The sequence below is a fragment of the Mauremys mutica genome, chromosome 3 (assembly GCF_020497125.1).
Source record: "Mauremys mutica isolate MM-2020 ecotype Southern chromosome 3, ASM2049712v1, whole genome shotgun sequence".
NCBI classification, from domain to species: Eukaryota; Metazoa; Chordata; order Testudines; family Geoemydidae; genus Mauremys; species Mauremys mutica.
The window spans coordinates 58,721,173-58,746,110 of NC_059074.1; the positions used below are offsets into that span (position 1 = coordinate 58,721,173).

General features: G+C 40.4%; 1 protein-coding gene across 5 annotated transcripts in view; it reads left to right on the top strand.

Moving 5' to 3' along the window:
* Positions 1-24,938, top strand: part of KCNQ5 (potassium voltage-gated channel subfamily Q member 5) — a 491,006-nt gene that overhangs the window by 375,665 nt on the left and 90,403 nt on the right. For all 5 annotated transcript variants that reach the window (XM_045011611.1, XM_045011613.1, XM_045011615.1 and 2 more), the window contains exon 3: positions 7,142-7,268. In XM_045011611.1, coding sequence (XP_044867546.1) covers positions 7,142-7,268 — 127 coding nt within the window. The remainder of the gene's footprint in view (positions 1-7,141; positions 7,269-24,938) is intronic.

Sequence of the window (24,938 nt, forward strand, 5' to 3'; positions counted from 1 at the left end):
GGATAAGAAATTCCTTTGCTACGCCCATGTTTCTTTGCTTTACTGCCCACATAGTCCTTGAAGGGTGTAAGTACTAGAGCTTCCACTGCCGGGTGGAGTCTAGGGGCCAGTGGATAAACAACTGGAGGCTCAGGTGGGCTATGGCTCTGGTTCCAGAGTCTAGGTGGCCATTCTGCAGGGTCCCAGAGCCAAAGAAGGGTGTCATTCATGCGGTCTACACCTGGGTGTGCACCTGAGAGCTAGGAACAGTGAGCAATCGCTGCCCAAACCCAGCTGGCACAGCAACCCGTGGGATTCAGTGGTTGGATCCAATCACCGCAGACTGGTGTCAATGCAGATAGGAGGGTGGAGCCATGTTCTAACAGTCGGAACCTTTACACTCCTCTTTGTCAAAGTGTTGCACGTGGCTGATCCAAAAGGGTCAACGAGGGTGTGGGGCATATTTGCCACTTATCTCTAAAGCAGTCAGCTGTAAAGGGGAAGGCCAGAGTGCACCCTCTGAAAGGGGAGATTTAGTAGCTGTGATCCCCCGGAACTCTGGGAGCCATGGGATTGTTTGAGGCACAGCACCGCCCAGATTTTCAGAGATGGGGCAGCGCAGCATTTAGGGGGCAATGCATTAATGACTCAATTTTACGTCATTCTGAAAACAAGAACTATTAATTGTAGGACCCAGTCCTGTACTCATCCCTCAGGAATCAGTAGTGCAGGGGGTTGCAAACTTCATTGCACCGCACCCCCCCTTCTGACAATAAAAATGACTACAGGACCCCAGGAGTGGGGACTGAAGCCTGGGCCCGCCCAAGCCCCGCCGCCCCGGGTGCGAGGGGGCAAAGCCAAAGCCCAAGGGCTTCAGCCCCAGGCAGGGGGTCTGTAACCTGAGCTTGCTGCCCTTGGGCTTTGGCCCCAGCCCCCAGCAAGTCTAAGCCAGCCCTGGTGACCCCATTAAAGCGGGGTCACAGCCCACTTTGGGATCCTGACCCACAGTTTGAGAACCACTGCTAGAATTTTACCTGACAAGGGGTGGAGGGCACGGTCCTAGAACCAAGATAAACTGTTATGTTCTTCTTTTGATCGAATGAGCAAACATTTTAATTTCCAGTAAACTGTGAATCATAAATCAAATATTATTTTATTTGCATTACAGTAGCACCTAGCCATTATTATTTGGATGATGCCATTTATGTGTCATAGAAGTTTTATAGGTTACCAAACTGAAATTCCAGAAGCTGATGCAAAGTCAGCGGTAATCGAAGATGTGAGAAAAATTTTGTTCTTTCTTTTTCTGGTAGCTTGAAAATAATAAATAAATTTGTTTTCAAGGCTTTCTGGACCAGAGGTGGTGTAAATTGGCATAGGTCCATCTGACCTATTGGAGTTAAGCTGATTTACACCAACTGAGAATCTGGTTCTATGTGTTTCCAATAATATAGAGATGCTGGTTTTATCTGAAGCTTATATTAAAGCTTATTTTATAGGACTATTTTGATAAATTCTGTTTCACTTTCTGAGTTCCTGGAAATATTAACCGTTGGCATAGAGACCCCAATCTATAATGAGCTCTGTACTGTGTGACAAAGTTCCTCCTCTAACTTGGTGGGTCCTGAACTTATTGGCGGATTTTGCTAGCCTCAGAGATCTTCCTGTGTTGGATCAGGAGTTGGGAGGTTTTGGGGGGAACCCAGGCCCGCCCTCTACCCCAGGTTCCAGCCCAGGGCCATGTGGATTGCAGCTGTCTAGAGTGCCTCCTGGTACAGCTGCGCGACAGCTACAACTCCCTGGGCTACTTCCCCATGGCCTCCTCCCAACACCTTCTTTGTCCTCACCACAGGACCTTCCTCCTGATGTCTGTTAACACTCAGTCCTCCAGCAGCACACCCTCTCACTTTCAGCTCCTTGCGCTCACCTCACTAACTGGAGTGAGAGCCTTTTTATACCAGGTGTCCTGATTAGCCTTAATTAATTCTAGTAACTTCCCAATTGGCTACAGGTGTCCTAATTAGCCTGTCTGCCTTAATTAGTTCTAGAATGTTCCTGAGTGTTCTGGAATAGTTCCTGTTATCTTACCCATGGACAAGGGACCTGCTTAACCTGGAGCTAATGTATCTACCTTCGACCACTCTCTTGTAGCCAGCTGGCCTGACCCTGTCACAATGAACAGGGCCTATACCCATTAGAAGCCCCATTGCAGACCATGTCATAGTTTAGTGGTCTACATAATATTATGAAATGTTATTTTAAGTACAAAAAATATAAGTAAAATAAGAGAAGATCTATGGTTTTGTATGCAAATCTTTTGTATGCAATAGCTAGTGTAACTAATTAACCATGACTCTCTTATGACTGGGAAAAATAACGCAGAATTTACAATATCAGCATTTTTTCTTTACTTAAATACCATCTGATTCTGTAAAATAATGGTCTGGAGCCAAGGGAACCTGATGGCCACAGCAGGTATGCAGCAAATTAACCAAAGGTTATTTAGAGTTTTAATGAATAATTATATTAATTAATGCGGAAACTGAAATAGTTTTTAGCCATTTGAATGTTATATTAAGAGAAATTTCTTATCACAGAAAAGCATCTGAGAAGCATGCTAATTTAACAACTAACTACAGTTTGAATCCTAATTAGACAGACAAAAACAAACAAAAAGCACTAACAATATCTGGATTTTGCTCACCCTGTTTGATTTCATTAATTATCAGCCCAGTTCATTGGAGCCCTATATAACCTTTTGTTAATTTCATATTTGATCTGCTTTCCTGGGGCATAGATCAGATACATTATATATGTGCAAGGGCTGCAAGACTGAAACACACATGCTTATCTCCTGCTGATGTTAATGGGAATTTTGAATGCAAAAAAAGTCAGTTCAGATGGAGCTGATACTATTGTGTCCTGTTGAGCAGAATTTATAGCACTCCAGGAAGTAGTGAAGACTTTTTTCCCACCCAAATCAACCAAACAATCTGTTTTATCAATTATGGGGAAAACTTGGGCTTGGTTACTCACCCCCTTCTACAAAAGGCTTCAGTTTGTAGTGTATATGTAGTCACGGGTGCAGTCTGCCCTGATGAGTTCCTTAAGGAGGCCAGATTAGAGAACAATGAGGTTTTATTCGGATTTACTTTGTGTGTGTATGTGTGCGTGTGTGTGTGTGTTGCTTAGAATGACATATTTACAATGCCTTTTAAAATGATAGGAAGTCACTATAAGGAATCCAATAACTGTCCAAATTGTTAGGTGTATTTCCAGTTATGTTTGGTCCTTGTGTTTCCATCACTGAGGGACAAAACAAAAAATCAACAATATTCAAAGTATTTAAAAGTCTGAATTTTGTTCTCATTTTAGTAGTAAATAGGAATTTTCTGTAGGCTCATAGCTTCACCCGCCTTCATATATAAAATAAAAATCCTAAATTTGATTTGTTTTACACAGTAGTGGCTCCATTGAGCTCAGGGAAGTTAATCTACGCTCACACTGGTGTAAGGAACATCAGAATCAGGTGAATGGTGTCTAAGTAGGTGAGCAGCCACACACAAAAAACATTTAGTAAAGTATCCATATGAGTCTGATCCTGCTCACTCGTACCAAAAGTACCATTAAAGTCAATGGTTTGGGAGGAGTAAGGACAATGTAACTGGGTCCCAGAAGTCCTGCCTCAGTAGGACAGAAAATGGAAAGGGAAAAGTAAAATTCTATCTCCAACTCCCTCAGTTGCTCCTTTGGTATTGAAGTACCTGTAGCGTTTAAAGTCTTCCAGTGGTTTGAGGCATCTAACAGTAGTAGCTCGTGGCAGCTGTAATAACTGGTCATAGAATCATAGATAATCATAGAAGGGACCTCAGGAGGTCATCTAGACCAACCCCCTGCTCAAAGCAGGACCAATCCCCTGGTACAAGCACTGGGTTTCATTCTTGACTCTGATTTTCCTGTCTTGTGGTCTAAGACAGAATTTCAAATTTATTCAAGTGTAGCTTATGACCTATGAGTTTCTTATACCCTTTAAATGATGAATTTTAAAAAAAATCATATAGAAATATAAGTTGAAAAATATGACTCTTCCATTTACTTAGCTACAGCAATGGCCACTGGAGACCTGATCCTGCATACCCGTGCAAGGTAATAGGATCATTTGCCAAGTGATTGCACTTAAAATTTATTTTATTTGTTAAAAATTCTGCTGGCTTGAGAGAGAATGTCTATACTTAAATAGGCAATACTGCTAGAAATGGTGATGTCTCGCAGAATAAAACTGAGACGTTTCAATCTATGTATCTGGTCTAAAAGAATTCATACTCTTGCGAATAATGTCTGAAAGCAAATTCTTTATCTCTTTTACTCCCTTGACTTAAATATGCCCAAATGGATTTTTTTCTTCAAAATGTGTGTGTGAAAGAGAGAAATTGTGCTTTCTGACAGAAAAGACCTTGTACCACAGGACACCTTGAATCACATTCAAGATTTCAACACACAATGTCTCTCCCTCCCCCCCCAGACACACTTACTATAGCTATGAAAACACTGAGAACAGTCATTCCTAATGGTAATATTGGAAATGAACTCTAAACAAAACGGGCAGTAACAGGCACCAGTGTGATGTTACATAAAGTTCAGTACACTTTACCTCGTTCATTATATCAGCAGTATATGCTATGAGTTTCAGTCAAATGGTTAACGCTGTAAAATAATACTTCCATATGGTATTCATGAATGAATTTCATTCTTACCTATTCTAGCTCAGAAGCATTAGTGGGGCCTGGACCATTAAGGAGAGCATATTTCTATGTCTATGAATCAGATTCAGTACATGGGATGAGGAGATTATGACAGTTTCAGTGTGCTTTCCATGCATATGCGTTCCCAGTTTGCCATACAAACTGGTTTTGTAGTAATTAATTCAAAATGTGACTAGATTTTAACAAGCAAGAGATTTTAATGGGAATCAAGACAATGACTGGAGATCTGCCATGTGCCCCTCCTTCCACCACTCCCAAAGAAAAAGTAAACTTCACAAATAGAATCAAGCGTAAAATAACCTAGATCCCTTCCATGAACACACAAAAAGTCGGAAACCTCATCTGACCACATGTAAGCCAGATTTAGCCATTTACAACATAAAAGTGGTAGCTAAATAACTAAAATACCATTTCTCTAATTTTTCCAACCATATTGTATTTCCTTTTTTCATTCTTGGCCTACATGGAATTGACCTACAGGAAATGTGCCACATACTAAACCACTGTTGGGAATTACTACAAAAAGGAAGTATTTTGCAATATAGTTAATGAATTGATTAAGCAAGTAAATGAATAAGGAACATAAATACTCTGGAGTACTGTGCAGTAATTCTGTCCATGGAATTACCTTAGGGCTTGCTGAAATAGTGTAATTAAAAACTTCACTAACCTATCATATTAATTGTTTTTTGGATTTTTTTTAAACAAATCAGTGTTAGGCCTTTTCTGTTACTGTGTTATGATTAAGGTGCTCTCATCTTAGGTTTATATGTGATTTATTAATTTAAATACAAAGATTTACAAAGGTGAAAAAGGAAACTTCCAAGGGGCTTGTAAGTACAGTTTAATAAATGTAATAAATTTAAATCGAGCTGACACATCAATTTAAGAAGGAATTGCATGTTTGGAAAAAGCTGTACACAAGGATAGGCAAACACAATACAGAATATATCAATATAAGGCCATTAATTATAAGTTAAGTGGGCATTACTACACACCACAAAACTATTTATGCCATTAGTTCATGTAAATGAGTCCCTGAGTTAACCATAGGTGCTGTCTGCAACTGATTTGCTTTCGGGAGTGTTAGGCTCTTACTGTGTAAAAACAACAACATATGAATGATTTACTGGAAAAAAATCAAAGATGGGTCAACCCTTTTCCTGCAAATATTCATCTGTTTAATTTATTTGTAATGCTTGCTTGCTGGTACCATACTAGTCCTCATCCTGTAAGGATAACAAATCAATTGGTTGACATAGAACAGCTTTATTCTGAACAGAGAAATGTTTTCACCTGCCAAATAACTTTCATCCTTCATTTCTTGATAAACTGCTTAATAAGTTCCTTCAAGTAGTTTTCTCTTCCCTTTGCAAGTTAACCAAACTCTCATTTAATCATTTTAAAACCAGTATACCATATCAATGACATTTTGGGAGTTAATCTAAATGAAGATTATAGTACCATGCCTGAATTTAATGCCTTTGAATGCCTTTAATATCTTTGAATTCAGATCACTTTAAGAAATAGTGGGCCAAATTCTACTTAGTTAAACTGCTGCAACTCCACTGACTTCACTGGTGGAACTGAAAGCAGAATCTGGCCTGCCCTATGTGCTGCAAATATAGGCTGAAACTTTTGAAATGGGTAGACAATTGAAAGACAATTTTATCTTGAAAGTAAAAAAAGCAAGGCCAGATTTTCAAAGGTTTTACACACACAGTTGTATGTGGAAAACTTACACACAATTTGCACATGCATTTACTGGGACACAAACTGTGTATGCCATTGGCCAGTTATGGTCACTTCCCTTACCTGACTTTAATGAGAGCAGGAACCAGCCCTAAATCAGCAGGACAATACTGCTAACACATGCTGCACCAGATGAGCACATGGGGGTTTTATCTCAGACTGGTACAGAATAAAACTTTGTTTCCTGAATTCCTATGTGTGGCCTAAATTATTTCACATGCATATTATTACCATGGAGTAAAATGAGAATGTGTCTGCCAGAATACTAAGCTTTCAAAATAAGAGCCCAGTTTTGAATATGTATATGATTGGGTCACTTGTAAAATCACCTCGGGCCTGATTGTGGAACTTTGAAAGTCCCTGAGAGTTTTGCCATTGACTGGACACTTAATTCTTTCACATTAAATAGCTGACTTTAGAAGATATTTTGTGATGCCCTTAATAGGGAAACTTATGGGTGGTTGTATTTACTGTATGGATGTGCAAGTCCAAGATTTTGATGCCATACAGAGCTGGTTAGGTTTGATTCAGGAAAAGGAATACAGTTGCATTAGATGAATTGATTCGTCAGGTATAATTGTCAAGTATTTCTTGTTATTTTGTTTCTGGAGCCTGCAACAGTCATGTCTCTTATTTCCCCTTTGCAGGAGTTTGTCATGATTGTTGTGTTTGGTTTCGAATATATCATTCGCATCTGGTCAGCTGGCTGCTGTTGTCGCTACCGAGGATGGCAAGGAAGATTGCGATTTGCGAGGAAACCATTCTGTGTAATAGGTGAGTTTCCCAATTAATTTCAATGTAAATTCCAAAAGTTACAACCTAGCCATTATAGGTTGGCTGATTTCTTGTACACATCATAGCAGATTCAGTTTATTTACTTGATTTTACTGTAATTCTTTAAAAAAATGTCTGATTTGGAACCAACAAGTTGGTGCAATAGTGAACCTGTGTAACAGCAGGATCTTGGCTTCATTACCCTCATCCTCTGACCTCCCTGTTCTCTCCAGTTGCTATTTGCACTCACTTGTTGCATCTCATTTAAATTAGACTCTTAGGGGCAGGAGACATACCTGCCTGTGTTTGTACAGGACCAGACACCAGGGGTCCCCAACCTAATTGCAGTAGCACCCAAAGGCCCCAATGCAAATAACAAATAATCTCACCATCAGTTGCAGGGGGCTGTAATGAGGGAAATATGAGTTGGAGTTCTCAAAACCTTCCCAAAAGAATCACTTTTGTTGAAGCTGTGATGTTTAGAATGCGAGAGCAGCCAATATTAGCCATGCTGCAGGTTCCTTACAAGTACACTAACCAAGATAAGTGTGGGTGTGTCAGGTAAAGGTTGATTGGGAGCGTATAGAGAAGGTCACAGTGGGTTTCTACCATTTTGCATTACTCAGAGGTGTATCATCTATAAAAACATAATTATTAAGCACTTTATGGTAATTCCTGTAATTATCAATTGTAGGGGCTGTTTTTCCAATAATTACAGTAGAACTTTGAGTCCCATATCCAAACCATGGTTAGCCAGATCTATTGTGACCTTAGAGAACAACATGTCTCCTGAGGTTTACTGCACAGTTTGCTAAAGAGGAAAGTAGGGAGAGGAAGTTACCTGTTTCCCCAAGGCCAACTGGCTGAAGAGGACACAGAAGGGACTTGTGTGTAGAAACTCCACTCTCTCTTGCCTTCCCCAGGCAGCCTTCATTGGGGAAGCCAGCCCCTCAGACATTCCCTCTCCTGCATTCAGCCATATGACTCCCCGATTAATCAAACCCATGGGTATTAGTAATCAAGGTTCTACTGTACATAATTCAAGACAACAGAACCAGACAGTTCAGCACAGGTGGTTTATTAGCCATAAAATAAGTCAAACATTTAAATAACAGAAACATGTAACATCCCAGATTACTTGCTGCTGTCCTAGAACTCTTTGTTTGGAGATAACCACAATTTGTGCAATCTAGCTTCAGTTTATCTTCAGTTTTCTTTCCTCCTACTGTGTGCAAGTCCTTTGCTGCTAACTAACTTCATTTTGGAGGTGTTAATTCCTTGCATAAAGGAAGTTAGTTAAGGGACACAGTCATGCTCAAAGTTATATATCCAAACCTGTGTTACTTATGAACCTGTTGATAATTAAAGAAGGCCAGATCATGGCCCGTTCTGGGCACTAACCCAAGAGAGCAAGGTGAGTATAAAGCACCCCATGTAGCCAGGCACCATAACGCAGCTGCCAGTACCTGGTGGGTAGCATGATCCACAGTGCTGCTGTGTCCCCCCTGCGTGCCAAAGAGCAGGAAGGAGTGAGGAGTGAATATAGCTTTGACTCCAACCCCCAGCAGTGTATCTACACCAGCGTATCGGGGAGCACACTCTGGAAGTCAGTCTCCCTTCTGGGCCATTCTAGGAGCAACACTACAACATAGATGCCATTGCATGGGGCTAGGTCACAATCTAGACCATAATTTAAGCAATTGTTATAGACTTTTCACTGTTTTCACTGGTTGTTTCTTGCTCTTCACTTGTTTCTAACTATTACACTGGCCCCATTTATTCCTGTCTCTGCTGTTTCTCATGGTCTGTAGTATTCTCGTGCTTCATGCCTCATGCTGCAGCATTTAAAAAATGAACTAATGGAAAAAAACGTAATGAATACCTTTCTATTTGTTAGCATTTGTAAAACGTTTTTCCTGGGGGGACTCTAAATGTTGGGCCTAAACTATTTGACAGTATTGCTCTAAATACTTAGCAATTTTCCTTTATGGGTTATTTTATTTTTACTTTTTGGATCACTTGAAAACTAGAATTCTTTTCTGTTTTTTTTAATAGGTCTACTAATTGTGTTATAAGCTGAGCTCCCCATTAAAGTCAATGCAGAGTTCCTCTAAAATCCCATGACCAGATTTGGCTTTTTGTTATTCAACCATTATTTACAGTTTATTCATTCTACTTTCCATTTCAATGTAATAGTGATATCTTTACAGCCATGGTCTGTTTGCCCTTAATTTAACTTGCCCGTATAGCCTCAGCAGATCTAACTACTTTTGCAGTCAAACACAATTACTTAGGTCAGTGGCCTAAGAGATGGAAATAAATGTTCGGATTACAAAAAGGTCAAGTTCAGACAGCCTTTGTTTTTTTCAGCTTTCACTAATGACCTATCAGTGAGTAAGTCCAATACTTACAATAATAAGCCTATGATGTCAGTAAGTCTGACAAGTTAGTTTACAAACAACTCTGTGTGCTCCTTGGTAAGGAAAGATACATCAGTACATGTTGGCCAGCTTTGCACCCTACTTGCTGTCTCAGAGGAAATGGGAAATAGAATTGTGCTATTCATCCTGGCTGTGCATTTTGTGTTAGATTGAAAGCTATCCCTTATTTTACCTAATTACTACTTGACCAGCGCATCTCATCCACAGAGCACACAAGCGCCGACCCATGTACTAGGCATATCAATTTGAATCTGGAATTTCAGCACTGCAAATTAATGTTGCCATGTTGTGCTGTAGATAATTTTTGTTGCCCTTTTCTGTACCTTTTTCAATTCCAGGATATCTTTTTTGAGATGAGGCAATCAGATGTGCATGCAATATTCAAGATGTGAGCATATCTAGGACATATTTACCCTAGGATGTTGCAGTGTCACAAAACAGAAAAATTTGAGCCCCTGCAAAATTACATAATTTTCATTAAAAGTCAATAGGAACAAATCTGTGTTTGTGCAGCACCTAGCACAATAGAGTCTTGTCCATGACTGGGGCTCCTAGGTACTATTGCAATATTTAAAAAAAGAAATAAGAATAATAGCAAGAAACTATCAGTTCTCTTAGACAATTCATTGACATCCCAAAACAAAAAGTGCACTTGAATGGCAAAAGTACACTTCTTCCTTTAAAAAGGCATTGGCTTTGTAGCTAGCATAGGGAAGGATGATGTAGTTATTAGAGCTGGGTGAAATGTTTTTTGGAAAAATAGTTTACTTGTTGAAAAACGCGGTTTCAGTCAACCCAAAACTATTTGTAAATTTGATCCTATAAATTTCATCTGGGAAAAACTTTTCCAGGGCCAGATTCAGAGTGTGAGCATCCCCATCCCTCCCTATAACCTTTAGCACAGTGATTAAGACACTTGGGATGTGGAAGAGCCAGGGTTTGAATCCCCATTCTGGAACAGGAACTTGAACACAGATCTGCTTCTCCCATATGCGCATCCCCACCACTAGCCTATAGGGTATTCTGTGGGGGTTGCACTCAGTCTCTCTGAGTCTCTTCACTTTGAGTACATATTAGAGCAGAGACTTGAACTCAGCCTCCACCTCTCAAGGCAGTGTCCTAACCACCAGGGTAAAGGCTAGTCTGCATTCAGTCTCTCCTGTTGCAGCTGTTCTAATTTGAATAAACACACAAAAATTCATAAGGCCAAAGAAAGAGCGTGAGAACAACTCTTTAGCTTGGTGATTGAAAAATCAATTATTTGCCCATCTCTTATAGTTATCCATTGTGATGGAGAGAGGAGGACTTGGGGTTCTGTTTCAGGTGGAGCTGGGACATCTAGGCAGCTTCAGAGACAAACTAGAGGGATGGATTTATGACTCGTGAGTATAAAGATGATAGCTGAAGCCATGACGGCTGATGAGATCACCCAGGTCTGGAAAGAGCAAAGGAAGGGACATGTCCCTTTTGGTACAGGTTGAAAAGTAGGAGAGAGAAGAAGGTAGAACTGCCCAGGAAGAGGACAACACTATTATTATTTTTAAAGAACTTTCATGGACATCTTACAGAAACACATGACTATAAAGCCGCTCTGATACTGGGGTGTTTTAATTATTGGTCTAATCATCACTGCTCTTAGAATCTGTCTCCAGCGTTTGTGGTCATTTGCTTCTGTGTTTGAGGTATGAAAATTATGTGTTCCATCACAGAGTAACCATAGCCACATATATCACTTGATACATGGAGTGAAGAACAGGAAATTAATCACCTAAACTTATGGCCAAACTCAGAGATCTGCCTTGTAAAATTTCCCAAACTTCTTGAGTTCCTGCCAGTTTTCCTTCATTTTTTGGCCTTCCAGTGTGCCTAGTCCCATGAAATACCACCCTCTCCTACCTAGAGAAGCTACAATCTGATCAATGGATAATTTTGTAAGGACGTTATTTATCCTTTAAATCCTGCAATGCTCCTTCTACCAGAGGTACCAGTAAAGTATTAATGGTCCGATGGATGCACCAGTAGCAAACATACAAGCTATCTAGATCAGCTCCCACTTTGGTTTGGTGTTTGTCCTGATTTCCCAAATCTGCTGAAGTATGTCTGCAGTTGCAGGCAGTGTGCCACAACTCACTGTGTTTGTGATCAGAATGAACTGGTTACTGAAAAGGGGCTTCCTGTAGCATGAGAAGACAGCAAAGACCTGACTACCTCAGCCAAACATCTTTCTCCTTGTTTCTTTTTACTCTGCATCCAATCCATATTGATCAGATAACTCAGGGAAGGGTGTTCAGCAGTAGTCCCTCATCTCCTTCCTTTCTCAGACCCTGAGATGTCTGTCCTGTGAGAATTACCATCTTCTGCTTTTCCTGGGTCTTATTACAGGCTGAAGTAGCTGGAAAACTGCTCCATGTTAGATCTTGTAGAAAATTAATCAAGGCCATGCATAAAAGACAGCACTAATAAACTTATCATTAGGTTCTAGTTAAGAATTTTGCTTATGTGCTTTATTATGATGTCACCACCATCTCTCAGTAAATTGTTTCATAGAGCAGAGAGAAAATTTAATTCTTGAACTTGCATACACAAAAGCAATACTTAATGTATATGTCAGTAGGTGAGCTGTTCATATTAACTGACTGTCTACAAATACAGGGTATACTCTCATAAAATTTTTGTACAGAACTCTCATTATAGTGCTCCTTCTAAAGCTGAAGTGATAGTTTCAGGCTTTTAGTTGGTTACCAATAAAGTTTTTAAGTTTGTAGTCTATCTTACTACTCTCTCAGTTCGCAAGGTGTCTTCTTTCTACTGATGGTCAGAGCCAGGGAATTGTGCAACTGGTAAGATAATTATATTCTTGCATCCTTTGCATCAACTATGGGTCACTAGCCACTGAGCTTCCTCCCCAGCAGTCACCAGTGTCTCTAACAGCCCCTGAACCTGGAGTTGCAGTGTGTGATCTATCTAGCTCTGCCTTGAAGGACAGTTGTTCCTCAGTAGTTCTTACGAAACTATGGTTGTGGCAGTAGAGTTTTCCATTGAATCTGACTGCCCCAACCTTCTGCAAAGTCCAGATTTGAATCTGGGTTTTCAGCCCCTTTTTTGGGAATGTTTTGACCTAGAGTTTTGGTTTGAGCCCATTGTGACAGAATATACCCCCATATTCACACTCTACACACCATTGTAATAATCTTTATACAAAGGACGCCTTGTAAGGTATCATTTCAAAACTCATAATTTGCTGGTCAGTATTATCCTGATTAAAATATGTGTGTCAACATTGTATATGAAGTTATAAGACCCCCGGTATGGTGTATGTTCCAAACCCCACAGCCCTGCCCCAACAGAAGGCAAACAGGGCTGTCCTAATCAAAGGGATGTGTGCTCTGCTTAATTTGCATTTAAGCATTAAACAGAGGCATCAAGCAGGAAGGGAAGACAAAGGAAGTTCAAACTGGTGAAGAAAACAGCAGGGAATATCCTTCCCATAGACTCTTAATCTATGACTCTTAATCTCAGGGTTTTAGCTGGAAATGTATTTCAAAGGGGGACTGAAACTATAAAAAGGAGGGCCAAACACCCCAGGAGACACCCCACCCCCTCTGCCTATCGCATTCACCACACCCAAAGAGACAAAGAAAGCAGGCACTGGACTCTGGGGGAAGGGGTCCTGACCTGAGAGTTTGGTCAATAATCTGATGAAGCATCTGGTGAGAAACTTTGCTTGAATCCAATATAGTTTAAGTTAGACAATAGTAAATGTTTTATCTTTATTTTTCTTGTAACCACTTCTGATTTTATGCCTCATTACTTATACTCACTTAAAATCTTTTTGTAGTTAACTTGCTTTACTGTTTTATCTAATCCGGTGTGTTTAAATTGAAGTGTCTGAACAACTATTTGAGAAATAAAATGACATATTATTTTGCTAAAGGAATAACGGACTTAATATATGTGGACTGTCCAGGAGAGGGCTGGGCAGTACAGGGCATATGTTTCTGCGGGGAAATCTGAGACAGAGGTGTGTTAGGGTCACCCTCCAGTATAACCAAGGCTGGTGGGAGCTAGAGTGTAACCCAAGTCTGGCTGGCAGTTACACATGGACACTCAGGGAATCACTTGCTTTCTGAAAGGCTGTTTATGAGTGGCCCAGGCTGGAGCTCCTTCAGCAAAGCATTGTAAGGCACTCAGGGTTGTAGGGCAGGGGTGACACAGCTCCCGACTGGTCTGGACTGTACCCTGGTATGTCATACCCGTCTCTAGTGATATAAGATGTTTCCAGTGCAGGGCAGCTGTCCATGCTTTCCGATGGTGTATTTATCCAGTCCAGTAATGCTTTTCATGCATCTCTGTTAGTCCATTAGTAGTTTTCTTACAGCTGCTCCTACTTTATCACTAGACTAGCTGTAGTACGATGAAAGTTATACAAGTTCAAATTCTGCTGATGTTTTAACTGTGCAAATTCCCAACAGGGAAACTTAAGTCCATTCTCCATAATCAGTCTCTTGTATGTCATGCTTGGCAAACCTTGCTTTGGAGCATTCAGTGATAGCAGCAGCTATCATGTGTTACAGGATCTATTTCTCATTAATCAAAGTAGTAATTACCATCACAGGATATTTTTGTCAGCCCACTATAAACAACTCTACATCTAGGTTGTTGCAAGGTCATTTGGGGGTTTAATTTATTTATGAAATGATATATGCCCATCACCATAGTATTTAGGCACATTACATAGATTAAACGCAACTAGACAGTAAATCTACTGCCCTCAATAAATAGCATAAATAACCCCTTTCCTGTACCCCCTGAACTATAAATAGCCTAATTATGGTCATAGTTAAGTATATGCTTAACCAAAGAGGATGTGCCTTGCATTACATTCTAAAGGTTGGCAAAGTTGAGGTCTGGAAGGATCAAGCTTCACAGTTGGGGGCCATCTGCTAAAAATGCCCTGTTATAAACTTTAAGCAAACACATTCAGAGCCAAACCCTGCTCGCCTTACTCCAGAGAGTAGTCTAGTTATAGCCAACCAGACTACTCACTTGAGCAAGATGAACAGGATTTGTCCCTTAGTGACTGTTAGTGAAAGTGCCTCAGATGATCTCAGTTGGCACAGTGAAGGGCAGAAGAAGAGTGATTTTTTTTAAGGTAAATAGGTCCCAAACCCTGTATGGCCATTTTCACAAATGTTTAGTGTCATGTCTGGCAGTCCTGACAAAACAATTGTTTGGAACATGTGAAGCAGTTACCTACTCAGCAGGTAACAGGCCTACTGGCAGACTAAGGTACTGCTTACTGTGAGTAAGGATTACAAAGTCTGGTCCTCTATTTTTAGAAGCTACTTACCCACCATTCAAAGGAAATCTGCTTGGTTGATACACTCCAGTTCCTGGTTACATCTTTTTGGCATGAGCTGAGATCTCAGTAGTTTGGTGTTCTGATTCTGCTCTGTGTATGTTCTTATAGCAGCCTCATCACCATAGTATCTCAGCACCTTCCAGTAGTGCATTAAGTGACATGATTAACATCTGTCACATGTGGTTCATTCTCCCGCTCTCATTTTCTCTCTAGGGAAAAAATTGTGTGTGCAGCATCACATTTTGTTTTGGTATGATTACTTTTAAGTCCACACTGCTGTGTGTTTATATTAGAGCAGGCAAAGTTGAAGTACACCTTGCACTTTAAGTGGAAGGTGGTGAGGTTTGTAGTGGTAGTTAGCTCCTGTGGAAGTTTGTTCCACTCTAGGACTGGCCTCCAAGAAAGCTCTGTTTCCTGCACAGATGAGTTTTTCCCTTGTGGTAGAAAGTTCTGTTGTGCCTGAGGAGTGGAGTTGTTGGGATTAGGACCAGGGTCAGAGTATTAGGTGATCTTTTACCTATGCTGGGTCCAGACCTTTGAGCACCTTAAAGGTATTCAATGGGAAGCCAGTGGACAGAGCAGAGGACAGGTTTGCAATAGAAAGTCCATGATAAATGTCAGAGATCCTTTTCTGCATTGTCTATCCAAGTGATATTTTAATTACTTTCTTTGAAGGCCTTTGGGAGCTAATAGAAACTATTGAAGATCATTTCCAAAGCATTATGTACTGTGTCCACATGTGTGGTCTCATACCAGATGATATCAGTCAAACTTGGTACATGCAGAAACAAAGCTAGACATTCTCTACACATTTGAGCATAGATTTTACTTTGCTAGAAAAGGTGTCCTAAAGTCAAATGCCACAGGCTGGCCATTTAGCAGTCCAGAGTCCCTTCATCCATATTCACCCTGTAATTGAGTTGCAGATTCCGTTCCCATCATATTTTAGGGCTGGATGGTTGGTCACTAACCTTTGAAACTCTTTGAAAACATTTTGATGCTAGAATTCCCAGCAGCATCCCTGAGCCTTCAACACATCAAGAGGTTCATTGACCTTGCAGAGGAGGTGATAGGAATTGGATGGATAGTCAACAGCCCTGAGGAATACTGTACACTTTGTGCACTTTTTAGACAGGGTATGTCCAAAATTGCTAAAATGTTTTTAGGGGCTGGCACTAAACCTTCTGCTATTAGCGGTGTCCAGTATATGAAATTGCTGACAGAATTGGCCTCTGTTCCTCTCCCTCCCTCTAACCTTCCTTTATTCATTCTGAGATGTACATACTCTGCTCAATTGGGCTGTGTTATCAGATTACAATCATAATCTCTGTTGAAATTCATAAGATATTTACCATACCCAGGGCAGGCTCCAGACCCCAGCGCGCCAAGCGTGCGCTTGGGGCGGCATGCTGCGGGGGGCGCTCTGCCCGTCACCGGGAGGGCGGCAGGCGGCTCCGGTGGAGCATCCGCAGGCACGCCTGCGGGAGGTCCACCCTAGCCGCGGGACCAGCGGACCCTCGGCAGGCACGTCTGCAGGAGGTCCACCAGAGCCGCAGGACCGTCAACCGCCAGAGCGCCCCCCGCGGCGTGCCGCCGTACTTGGGGCAGCGAAATTGCTAGAGCCGCCCCTGACCATACCCCAACCTAAATAGTTATTGACAATAACATCCGTCCCTTACAGAACTTTTAGGATTTAATGTTTATGTTTTAGTCACTCATCTAGAGCAGGATTATGCCAAATATACACAGCCATCTATGTCAACTGAATGGAGTCCACAAAGTAGTAAAATAGCTCCTACCTCAAAATAATTGTCAGTCCCATTTTAGCTTCTTTTTTTTTAAAAGAATTGCTTCAAATATATTGGTTGCTGTGCAAGTTTCCCCTTGATATGATATCTAGTGAGGTGCTTCAGGCAGAGTGTTGAATCATTTAAAACCTTCACATTTTGATCCACCACTGGATCCTTTACTGGATGTATATTATTGTATACTTTTGCAACTGACTGTTGTATTGCCCCAATTGTGCAATGCCCAACCTTTCACTAGATTCTGGTGGACGAAGGTGCACCTGCCTGGTGGCAGTTTGTTAAAGTCCAATTTGTGGCATTTCCCATTACGAGCATGCCAGTGTCCATTTATCTGCAAGGTCCCATATGTGCCATTGTTATTTAGAGTTTCTGTACCTGAGTTTGTGCAGTCTGTCTAGAATGACATTAGAACAATTGTTAAAGCTTATTACATTGAGGACAGGACAATTGTCAGTCTGATATCTGGCTATATGAACTATTTGTAGAGAGGCTTGCAGGTTTAGTTGTGCAAACAGCTCTTTCTCAGAGCCCCAGCCCAGTGGGTGATGGTATAGACAAACTCATTTGAAGAAATGTGATTGGTATATATTATAGGATCTTTCTATAACTACCTTGCAACGTTCTTGATTTTTATTTTTAGTGTCAGTAATCACATTAATCTCCTTTGGCTCTGATGGTGGGCATTTGCCTCATTCATGTTATTTCCCCCCCTCACCCCCCCCCCAGGAAATACATTTTTGCTGTTCTCTGCCTACAGACAGTTTTGGTTTTTTCAGTTTAACCTATGATGTTTGAAGCTATCTTGTGTGTATTGTATATCTTCCACTGTGTCTGATGCTTTTAGTTTTTGTAGCTATTATTATTATTATTATTATTTATTTTGCTTGTTTTCTGCTGTGGCTTCATCCTTAATTTGTCCCTAAGACTAGACTGTTTCTAATAAATTAATCTGTAAGCAAGGGTAGGTAGTGTAGGGTAGAGGGTATTTCAGCACGAGGGTAGATGATGCAGTTGTGTTAGTACTGGTCTGTAATTGCTGTTTCATTTTGATCACATATTGTAATTTAGAAAAGATGCATTCTCATTTCTTTTAGATAGCATGTGTTTTTCAGAAGTGGTTAAGATTTCTGTTATATCTTGCCAGCCTTAATTTGTTAATGGCAAGTTAAAATATAGGTCTGGCCCATTGCTATGTTCAGTGTGGCCAATCTGATTGCCAAGTCTTGTTTTTAATCCAGACTTACAAGTACTTCATAATTGATCACAATGTCAGAAGAAGCTCCATTTTCCACAGATGTTTCCATTCATTTGCATTGCAGCAGAGAATGGAATGTTGCTCATAGCCATTACTGAAGTGACTAAAACCCTGACCTTCAGAGTAGTGCAATGGGAGTGTGTGGCTATCCACAAACCTATTTCTGACACTATAGTAAATGGAGTAAGGAGAAACATTCTGTAGCACAACAACAAATGTATTTATATCACACACTTAACAATATTAGATAACATTATATGCCAGTAAATGATGCTTTGTGTATTAACTGTCTATCTACAAATACTACATATTAGGGATCAAATCTGGCCAGCTTGCAGTAGTTCTGCCAGTTGGTACTTTTCCCTAGTGGCTATAGCTTGTGCTCCAGAATCTAAACTCCAATTTGTAAGAAAATATAACTTTTTAACCTTTATGATTGTGGCAATAACCCTAAAAATATAAAGCAAATGTAATAATGCAGGGATAACTATCTGATTTTGCAGGCAGGCTGAAGTAACAGATCTAAGAAAGGTGTCAGTGACCGTATTTGTTGCAAATGTATGTTAGCTCTGAAACCTAATTATAACCGTTTAAATGTCTACATTTTTGTTTAAAGCGTGAAAGAGACATGAGGAATGACTGTTTGCTGTGGCCTTATTGGTCCCAGGATATTAGAGAGACAAGATGGGTGAGATAATATCTTTAACTGGACCAGCTTCTGGTGGTGAAAGAGACAAGCTTTTGAACTTGCACAGAGCTTTTCTTCAGGTCTAGGAAACATACTCAGAGTGTCACAGCAAAATACAAGATGGAACAGATTGTTTAGCATAAGTAGTTAACATTGTAAGAGACCATTCAAGGTGAAGTGAGCAGTTAACTCCTCTGAAGTCATAGGACAAAAGAGGGTTAGTGGGTTATAGATTGTTGTAATGAACAGTAAATCAAGTGTCTTTACTAAGTCCATGATTTTTAGTGTCTAACAAGATTACGAATTTAAGCTCCCAGGCTTGTCTTTTAAAGGTGTTATGCAGGTTTCCTTTGAGGACAAGACTGAGAGGTCAGATATGGAGTGATTGTTTTGTGAAAAGTATTTGCCCAAGGGTGATATGGTGGTTTTGTCTTTTATCATTTTCCTGTGTGAGTTCATTCAAGAGCATAGGGATTGTCTTCTTTCACCCGCCTAGTTGTTATTTGGGCAGTTAGTGCATTGGATGAGATACACCACATGTTGAGACAGGCATGTGTAGGACCCATGGATCTTGAAAGGTGTGTTGCTGGGGGTATTGATCATGGTAGCAGTGAAGATATGTCTGAAGGTTTTGCATCTTTTGTTATGGCAGGGTCCAGTGTTGCTTTGAGTTGGTATGTCCTAGTCTGTGGGGAGCTTCCTTCTGATCATGAGCTTGGCAACATTGTTGTTTGAAGAGCAGAAGAGGAGGTTTAGGAAATATTTCTTTCAGGATGTGGTCCCCATTGAGTATGTATTGTAATTGTTTAATAATACCCCTTACGGATTCCAGTGTGGGGTGATGGGTGACAACTAGAGGGGTATGGTTGGAGAGTTCTTTTCCACGCTGAAGCAGTTTCTCTCTGGATATTTGGCTGGCCAATTTCATGATGTGATCTACTTGTCTGATGGATTTTCCTTGTTTGGTGAAGGTGGTTTTAAGTGTGTTAAGGTTTTTATCCCAGACTTTCTCCTTGGAGCGTATACAGCTGAGTGCCTGGCTGTAGATAACAGATTTCTTGGTATGTTTGGAGTGGTTGTTGGATCTGTGAAGTTAAGTGTGGTGATCCATGGGCTTCTTTTAAATAGTTTTCTGTAGAGTTCCATTGCTGAAGCTGATCATGGTGTCCAGGAAGTTGATATTGGTATGGGAGTGTTCTAGAGAGAGGTTGTTGGATGGGTGGTGGTGATTGAAGTTGTGGTGGAAAACTGTGAGGGAGTTTAGGTCATCTTTCAAGAGGATGAAAATATAATCAATGTATCTCAGGTATATCATTGGTTTTGTGGTGAATTTGTCCAGAAATTCTTCTTTGAGGTGGCCCATAAAGAGGATGGTTCCCCAATATGCCAGCCTCAGTACTTTTGGCTTTTCCCATTATTTGGACAAAGTGTTTGTTGTTGAATGTAAGGATGTTATGGGTGAGGATGAAATTGATGAGTTTGGTGATGTATTTGAGGTGGATATCTGAGTGTTGTCCACTGTCTTGTAGATATATGAAGCAGCCAGTAATGTGAAGGATGTTGGTGTATAGGGAAGTGACATCTATGGTGCCAAAAATGGTGTTTTGAGGGAGGTTGTTAATATTGTAGAGTTTCTGGAGGAAGTCGGTTGTGTTATATTTCAAAGATCTGCATAACCTGTGTGTCTGATATCTCATTGTGGGGTCAACTGTGTGAGGCTTGGAAGAGTATCACCACTTATTTTTCCCATCTGACCTCTACTTGCATTTCAAAAAATTCTCCTAACATTCAGACTTTATACTGCATTCAGAGCAGGGCTTCGTAATCTGTGTGATGTGACAGGCAGGTGGATGCAAGAGAGACCCCACTGGGTCACACTCCGCTAATAGAGAAACAAAATGCAGCAAAATCCTGAGGTTGCTAAAACCAAATGGGACTCAGGGTTAGGGAAGGAAGTAAATGATCTTTTCTCTCCATCCTCCTCCTTCTACTGCTTTTTCCCTGCCCCACCCATCTGAAGAGCGGCTTCTCTCCCCCACACTTCCCTCCAGCACAGTGCTCATTTGTAAAGTAAGTGGTACTTCATCAGGCCCTGGAGCTGTCGTCACAGCTTCTTGAAGTGGTGCTGCCCTACAACTGACAATTGTGTGACCAAGGAGAGGAAAACAATCCTCATCCCACACTCCGTACCAGTCCCACAGTGCAGCTACAGCATCTTCACCAACAAGGAGTAATGGTCTCAAGTTGCAGTGGGGGAGGTTTAGGTTGGATATAAGGGAAAACTTTTTCACTAGGAGGGTGGTGAAGCACTGGAATGGGTTATCTAGGGAGGTGGTGGAATCTCCTTCCTTAGAGGTTTTTAAGGTCAGGCTTGACAAAGCCCTGGCTGGGATGATTTAGTTGGGAATTGGTCCTGCTTTGAGCAGGGGGTTGGACTAGATGACCTGCTGAGGTCCCTTCCAAACCTGACATTCTATGATTCTATGAACTCTATCCAAGAACCACCACCTCATATCTAGTACACCCACCCATCTCCCAGAAACCCCACTACCCAGCCAGCACCCCCAGCATTCACTGGCTCCTATCACCCACCCAACAATAGTCTGACCAGTATCCACAGCCCCAACACCCCACACACAGTACAAAAAAATAGCCCACAGCTTCTTGCTGATACCCTAAACCCATAATCTTTAGTAGTCGTGGTGAGTGGATTAAGCAAAAGAAATAGGTGGTTTGGGAGTCCTGGGTGAAGAATGGTTGGAACCTCCGATTGGGTCTCTCTCTGTACAGTATATATCTACAGTGTATAATGACACCTGTGCCCCCAGACCTCCTCTCCCCTCAGAGACCTGCTCCCTCACACACCATCCCCTTCATCCCTCTTCCCCAGAGCTGCTGTCGCCCAAAGTCCTGAACCCTTATTCCCTTCCCCTCTCTCCAATCCCATTTATTGCAGTACTGACCAACTTCCATATTGAAGGCTGGTCATATTTTCCTACTCTTTTTTTTATGTCTTAATCAGTTTGTAATCCAATAGATCTTGACATTTAATCTATTTATAATCTATTCCAGTGTAATATGAAGTTCACTCACTCCATTTAAAAAGGTTGAACAGATGACCCACGTAATTATAGGCATTTCAGCCTGACTTTGATCCTGGGCAAAAGAATGGAATGGCTGATATGGGACTCAATTAATAAAGAATTAAAGGAGGGCAATATAATAAATGCCAGTCCACATGAGTTTTGGAAAGTAGATTCTGTCAAACTAACTTGATATCATTTTTGGTGAGATTACAAGTTTGGTTGAGAAAGGTAGTCGGGTTGATGTAATAGACTTAGATTTCTTTACGGCATTTGACTTAGTACTGAACAACATTTTGATTGAAAAACCAGAATGGTTCAAAATGAACATGGCACACATTAAATGGATTAAAAACTGGCTTACTCATAGGTCTCACTGTAACTGGAAATGGGGAATCATCACTGAGCAGGTGAGTTTCTAGTGGGGTATGTTGTGATAAATGGACCTAAAAATTTACCTTAAGCTCAACTGTTAAAAGTATATGAAAATTCATAAGATGTCACAATAACCTTTGACTTTTTGCCTACCTAAGAATTAACCATAAAAAACAGATCAGGGAAAGGAAACAAGAAATGTTAAAATAAAAGCCTTTCTTAATACTTTACATTTCAAATGCTTTAACTGTTTTTTCCTTCTTTTCTATCTCTTTATTAAAGGGTTTAAAAGATTGTAATCGTGTTTCTGCCATGGTACAAAGCAGGCTGAGGTCTCTATATACCAAGCCCCGGACCTTGTTTAACACTAAGGTTGGACAATGACTGGGTTATGTTAACACCTTTGGCCCATATATTCCATCTAAATTAATATAACAGTTCTTGGCCCTATAACATTTTTATCAGTGACCTGGAAGAAAACATAAAATCAAGTTTGCAGATGACAAAGACTGGGGGAGTGGCTAATATGAAGAGTACAGGTCACTGATGCAGAGTGATCACTTGGTAAACTGGGCTCAAGCAAGCAATATGTCTTTTAATATGGGCAATGGAAAGTAGGCCTTTAGGCAAAAAGAATGTAGGCCATACATATCGGGGACTCTATCCTGGGAAACAGATTTGGGATTCATGGTGGATAATCATCTGAACATGAGCTCCCAGTGCGATGTTGTGAGCAAAAGGGATAGTGTGATCCTTGGATGTATAAGCAGGGGAATATCAAATAGGAGTAGGGAGGTTACATTATCTCCAATTGGCTGAGTGCTACTGGAATACTCTGTCCAGATCAAGAAGGATGTTGATAAATTAGCAAGGTTTCAGAGAAGAGCCACACGAATCATTGACAGATTGGAAAACACTCCTTATAGGGAAGGAGTCAAGGAGTTCAATGTACTCAGCTTAACAAAGAGAAGGTTGGGGTAATTTAAGTACCAACATGGGGAATAAAAATTTGATAATGGGATCTTCAGTCTAGCAGACAAAGGTATAACAATTGGTGGAAATAGAAGCTAAAACCAAGTTAAACTGGAAATAAGGTGCACATTTTTAACAGTCAGGGTAATTAGCCACTGAACAAAGGGTTGTGGTGGATTCTCCACCACCGGCAATTTTTTCATCAAGATTGGATGTTTTTCTAAAATAGATGCTCCAGCTCAAACAGGAATTAATTCAGACTACATGATCACAGTGGTCCCTTTTTGCCTTAAAATCAATAAATCTCGTTCTTAAACTGAACTCACATCTTACATCTTAAGTATCTCAGTGTTGTGTTTCTGATCATCAGGTACATTTCACTAAAGCTTAGTTTTGTTAAAGATTATTCCTATTAAAGTGAGGAGATGTCCCATTTCACCTGAGAGAGCCAATTTGATCATTAGATTTACAAGCCGAGAGTGTCATTAGTTTGATGTTATGTGGTAAATTTTTAAAGCAATTCATGAAGATTTAACAGTGTGCCTCTTATTAATTTCAATGGAGTCATGCAGCTAAATCACTGCACACAGCTATGAAAATTTACCCCTGCATGCCTCAATTTTGTACTGTAAAAGCTGTGCTGTGACTCATTCTCCTACTTAACAGTGTGCTTTGAAAAAGTAGATAATGTTGTGTGTGATGGGTGATGCTTTACAAGTAGATTATAAAGATAATTAGGTGTTAATCCTCTGAAATATTAATGTATAAATCATTGATAAAGGCAGGTTACCATCTCCACTAGTTGACAATAATTCTAAATATTTAATATTTAAAAGTGGGTGAAATATTCATAACAAAATATGTTTTCAATGAAAATTGCCTGATTTCAAGTTATGGAATATCCACAAAATGCATGTAATTTTATTAAATTTTAAGTTGTCTGATCAAATTTTGTACTTTTCTTTCATGCAAAAATCATGTGACAAATTTTCACGGCACTTTTTTCAATTTCAAACTGGGTTAGTTGCTTGTAACTGATAATAAAGGTCATGTGATATTAGTCTGGTTCCCTGATTGGGTGGGGCTGCATGGGTAGTTCACAGAAACCAGACTGGCTCACTTTTCTGAGAAGAGAGGTTGCTTTTTTGTATTCTGTCTGAAACAGCCATGAAAAGCCAACTTAGAGCACAGCATATTTGCACTGTGCTTTCCCGTGTAGTTCAGCTATGCACATCACAATATTAACATTTCTTGTAAAGTTTTATTTTATTCCTCTTGAAATCATAACATACTGGTCATAAGATTCAAGAATTCTTTGGTAAACAGATTCTGGTGGGAAACAGGATGAATCTGCTGCAACACAACCTAGCACACATCTCCACCCCACTCCTGAGTATGGAACCAGAGTGCATACATTACACCTCTGCCTGATCTCATGAGTGTCCGTGTATATCCTGTATGTGTGAGAAAGAGAAACACTGTCTCTTCATCCTTGTCTTCTTTCCACTAGCCAGTTTCAAACACTTCTCACTTCTCAGACACTTTTCCCCCGAGATTTAGGTAAACAGTTCTGATACCACCCACTAGAAGGCAGCAGATACAGTTAAGTGGCCTGCCAATACTGCACATTTACATTGCCTCCTTGTCTAATAGATTTAATAATTCCCTTTAAAATGTAGATAAAAG